The sequence below is a fragment of the Penaeus vannamei genome, chromosome 39 (genome assembly GCF_042767895.1).
Source record: "Penaeus vannamei isolate JL-2024 chromosome 39, ASM4276789v1, whole genome shotgun sequence".
Classification (NCBI taxonomy): Eukaryota; Metazoa; Arthropoda; class Malacostraca; order Decapoda; family Penaeidae; genus Penaeus; species Penaeus vannamei.
This window is the reverse complement of record NC_091587.1, coordinates 19,789,688-19,794,687: the sequence shown is the minus strand read 5'-3', so window position 1 is coordinate 19,794,687 and position 5,000 is coordinate 19,789,688. Positions and strand designations below refer to the sequence as shown.

At 37.3% G+C, this 5,000-nt stretch overlaps 1 protein-coding gene across 2 annotated transcripts in view; it reads right to left on the bottom strand.

The window, feature by feature from the left end:
• Positions 1 to 5,000, bottom strand: part of LOC113818953 (FK506-binding protein 15) — a 33,531-nt gene that overhangs the window by 5,598 nt on the left and 22,933 nt on the right. For both annotated transcript variants that reach the window (XM_070116948.1, XM_070116949.1), the window contains exons 7-15: positions 3,267 to 3,423; positions 2,951 to 3,093; positions 2,539 to 2,751; positions 2,166 to 2,345; positions 1,695 to 1,942; positions 1,432 to 1,591; positions 930 to 1,307; positions 724 to 804; positions 292 to 498 (exon numbers count right to left, since the gene is read on the bottom strand). In XM_070116948.1, coding sequence (XP_069973049.1) covers positions 292 to 498; positions 724 to 804; positions 930 to 1,307; positions 1,432 to 1,591; positions 1,695 to 1,942; positions 2,166 to 2,345; positions 2,539 to 2,751; positions 2,951 to 3,093; positions 3,267 to 3,423 — 1,767 coding nt within the window. The remainder of the gene's footprint in view (positions 1 to 291; positions 499 to 723; positions 805 to 929; positions 1,308 to 1,431; positions 1,592 to 1,694; positions 1,943 to 2,165; positions 2,346 to 2,538; positions 2,752 to 2,950; positions 3,094 to 3,266; positions 3,424 to 5,000) is intronic.

Sequence of the window (5,000 nt, the reverse complement as noted above, 5' to 3'; positions counted from 1 at the left end):
ATAATGTGTACCTTCTTTAAGGGTAATATAAACAATTAAAAACAATATGAAAAAAAAGAAAAAAAAAAATATATATATATATATATACATATACATATATATACATATATATACATATATATATATATATATATATATATATATATATATATATATATATATATATATATATATATATAACTAAGTATTTACAAACTAGAAGTATTGTTTAAATCACAAGCTTAAGTAAAATGCAAAATAATTTTTTTCAGAATTTCCTTTTTTTTTAATTTGTTTATGTAAAAAACTTACCCTTATGACATTGAGCAGCTTCTCCATGACAACACTTCCCAAGTAGGATTTTTCTTCAGCAAATTGTGCTTTGAGAGTTTTGAATACTGTATTCATAACTTTTTTAACAGCAGTTACTAGCTCCTGTGGATTACTGCTGGACTTCTGAAGCTGCTCAACGCTCTTCTTTAATAAAGCATTTTCAGTATGTAGGCTTTCTATTTCCTTCTGCAACAAGAAAAAAGATGCATTCAACAAAAAGCAAAACATCTTGCATAAATCTAAATAATAGATTATTAAGTTATATAGACCATTCATTTTTCATATAACCCACTGACTTTATGATAAGTATGCTGCTTGATATGATGATGACTCACATAAATAAATGTATCTTTAGATCATTAACTACCTTCATTCAAGTACACTCTACCATGCTGTACATGCTTTGCATACCTGCTGTGTATCTGAGTCCCCAGACTTTTCTTCCTTAAGCTGTGAGATGTGCTTCTCCCAATCTGACTTCTCCTTTTCCAGCTGGGTAAAGATAAAGGAAATTGGTCACTTCATCCTGTATTTTCATACATTCCATTTATTCAAAATGTTTTGTGATTTTAACCAAACCTATAAATGATGTGATATAAAATAAAAATTAAACTCACTTCTCTAATCTGCTGCTCTGCTTTCTGCAGATTCAGTTCTGCAGCTTCCAACTGGTTCTTCAGTTTCCCATGTTCTACCTCTGATACTTTTACTTGTTCTTCTTCTTTGGAGGTATGCTTGCTTGTCATGACAGCTAATTCTTTTTGTAATGACTGTTTATCTGCCTCAGCAGCATGAAATAAAACTTTCATACTTTCATTTTCTTTTTGTGCATTCTTTAACTGCTCTCGAAGATCCTCATTATCATTAGCTCTTTGGTTTTGAACTGCATCCTGTAGTTCTTGGAATTTATTTTGTTCTTGTCTAACCTGTATCATCAGATTAGATATTTCTTGCTGTTGGGAATCTTTGCCAATCTTTACCTGATTTAATTCTTCCTGTTATAAGGAGAAAAAATACAACTCTATACATGACAACATTAAGAAACAACTATGATTATTCAATATGATAATAATTCAACCATTAAGATTTTGACCTAAGTACATAAATGCTACACCACACCTTTAATACTGATAACTGCTGCTGTGTCAGAGCAAGCTGTGCAGCAAGAGAGGCTTTCTCCTCCTTCAGGGTTATAACTTCTGATATGCTCACACTTGAACTTGCTTGCTGACTCTGCTCACTTTTAGCAACTAGTAACTCTGCCTTTTCCTCTAGGAGTCTGAAAACAGAATATCAGACATCAATACACAGACAAAAACATGCAAAAATGTTATTCATCTGTTAGTCAACTCTCATGTTCAGTAAAACCTATTAGACCTTACTTCTGATTTTTCTGCAACAATTGTGTTAATGATGTATTCAATTCCCCTATTTTTCCATTCTTTTCCAGCAGCTGAGATTTCATGCTATCATTTTCACTGACAATGGTTGTAATCTGCTTCAGGAGACCTTGTGGGTCACAGCTTGCAGTGGGAGCAAAGGCTTGACTGGGATGCATGGCCATCATACTTGATGGAATCATTGTATTTGAAAACTGACCTCTTTCCACATTTTGTTCTACCTTTTCTAACTGGAATAAGGTCAGAGACACGATGAGTGAAAGAAATACATGAATATGATAAGAAAGAAATATAAATCAAAAATCACTCACTGGCTATTTGAATTATGTCAACATTTTGAAAACTAAAATGTCTTACTTTTCCGTGGGGGAAAATGAAGTCAATCTAGTCTATATAAATATTTCTTTGATGGAATGAACAGGTTAATTAACAAAGTAAGGGACATTATTTTACCTTACTGGAGATTTTGTCTAACTGATCTGACATCTTGGATAGTGATATTCTAAGATCTGTATTTTGGGATCTTGACTCTGAAAAGAGGAGGGAAAGCGTGGGGTCTGGTACAGCAGGAGTTGGAGCTGGAGGAACTGCCTGAGGTGCTGTGGTTAGTCCTGCTCCTGGGTATGCTGCATGCTGACAAAGTTGAAAAAGGCTATTATATAAATTTGTGGGTATCTAATAACAATCCAATGGATGTCACTAAAACTTTTAAAAATCAATTTTGTCCTGTATTTTCTTTTGTGTTCATTTTCTATACATTATTAGAAGAGAAAAGAAAAACTCTTAAGTTATTCATCCACTTCTATAAAAAAAAATATACACAAACCATCATTCCAGGCTGTTGCCATGCAGCTGACTGATAAACAACCAAGGGCTGTGGAGAAACAAGATTAGGAGGTCTGGGAGCTGGCTCTGGTTTGCTCACATCAGAGCGAGCAGAGGGAGCTCGGGGTCTGACCGCAGGTGTTGCTGCTAACTCCTCTATTGACCCAGATATAGAACCACTGTTGTATTTTGCATTTCTTCTTGAGATTTCCTCCTGAGGTGTGTATATAACAGAAAAGTATGAAAAAAATGTAATATACTAATATCACATCTACTTTGAACTTTTATGCTATGTTTACCAAACTTTATACTCTCAAAGTTAAAATCTTTTCTAAAATTCAGATCCCGTGAGATTTGATCCACAGTACACACAAGGCATATAACACAGTTAAAATAAAAAACAGGGTGCATACCACTTCGCTCTCAGAATCAGTGGGTGGTGTATGAATGTTGCTAGGTCTAGTGGGAAGCAAGGGATGACCCACTCTCGCCATGCGTGAGACAAGTGATGCCTTTGTGTTGGTGTGTGCTTCTTCCTTAGGGCTGGTCCCACTATCTAGGGTAAGATTCAAGGAAAGCCTTTAAAACATGTATTCTTGTGTCTAACTACTTTGTGATATGTCCAAATACTAAGTCATGTGACTTTGTGTCAGTCATCAAAGAAATCATTTGCAGTTCACATCACTAACAAAAAGGAGGGCAATTCAAGTTTGAAATTAAAGTCCTCACCTTCAGGTAGCATATCCAATGTACTGGAACTGATGTCATTTTCCTCTCTGTGGCCATGATGGGAGTCAACTTGTGGGGTGCTTCTGCCCGAATGGTCACTTCCCTTCTGTTTTATTCGCTCTACACTCACATCATACATGAAAACAGAGTTCTTCTCCTGTCAAACAAAAATGTTCTAATTAATGTGTATTTTCATATTTCTGACTTCCTTTTATCCTTACTGATACTAAACTGATTATATTTCCAATCAATGTATACCATATTAATTAACCCATATAAACTGCATCCAAACCTACAAGTAAGTACACTACAACCATACAAAAGCCTTCTACATTTTTGTATTGATATAGGAGATATAGTCAATATTTTCTGTCTCTCTCCTTCCTTATCTATTTTCTCTCACACTCTCGCCCTCTCTCCTCTCTCCTTCTCTCACATTTTGGTTTTGTTCTTTCTCCCTTTTGTGCATTGATATGGTTGAAAAAGACAACCCTTACTCCTCCCTCTCCCCCCCCCCCCCCCACTCCCCTTCGGTCCTCCTTCTGATCTGTTTGTCTCTATCTACCTCTCTCTCTCTCCGTATACCTTTTACCCCTCCTTCTCATTCTCCCATTCCATCTCATCTATATGTTTGCTGCCATTTCTTCTCCTTCTATGTCTGTCTATCTATCTCTCTCTCTCTCTCTCACATCCTTTCTCTTTCTCCTCCTCTCCTTTTCTCTACCCTTCTCTTTCTCCCTCTCCCACTTTTTTGTCTCCCTCCCTTTCTCCATTTCTTCATCTCTCTTTTTTTTTCTTCCAATCCCTTTCTTCCTTCCTCTCCCTCTCCCTTTCCTTCGACCTCTGTCTGACTCTTTGTCTCTTCTTCTTCTCTCTCTCTCTCTCTCTCCTTGCTTGCTTTTTCTCTCTCTCTCTCTCTCTTTACTTTCTCTCTCTGTCATTACTTTCTCTCTCTCTCTTTACTTTTTCTCTCTCTCTACTTTTTCTCTCTCTTTACTTTTTCTCTCTCCCTTTACTTTTTCTCTCTCTCTACTTTTTCTCTCTCTTTACTTTTTCTCTCTCTCTTCTTTTTCTCTCTCTATTTACTTTTTCTCTCTCGCTTTACTTTCTCTCTCTCTCTTTTTCTCTTTTGCTCACCCCCTCTCTTTCTCTCTTGCTCACTCTCTCTCTTTCTTGCTCACTCACTCTCTCTCTCACTTGCTCGTTCACTTCCTCTCTTTCTTGCTCGCTCACTCCCTCTCTCTCTTGCTCACTCACTCCCTCTCTCTCTCTTGTTCGCTCACTTCCTCTCTCTCTTGCTCACTTACTCTCTTTCTCTCTTGCTCAATCACTCCCTCTCTCTTTCTCTCTTGCTCGTTCGCTCCTCTCTTTTTCTCATGCTCGCTCTCTCTCTCTCTGTTACTCGCTCTCTCTCTTTCTCTCTTGCTCAATCTCTCTCTTTCTCTCTTGCTCAATCTCTCTCTCTCTCTCTCTCTTGCTCACTCACTCCATCTTGCTCGCTTGCTCCTCTCTTTCTCTCATGCTCACTCTCTCTCTCTCTCTTGCTTGCTCTCTCTCTTTCTCTCTTGCTCAATCTCTCTCTTTCTCTCTTGCTCAATCTCTCTCTTTCTCTCATGCTTGCTCTCTCTCTTTCTCTCTTGCTCACTCTCTCTCTCTCTCTTTCTCTCTTGCTCACTCTCTCTCTCTTTTTCTCTTGCTCCCTCTCTCTTTCTCTCTTGCTCACTCTCTCTCTCT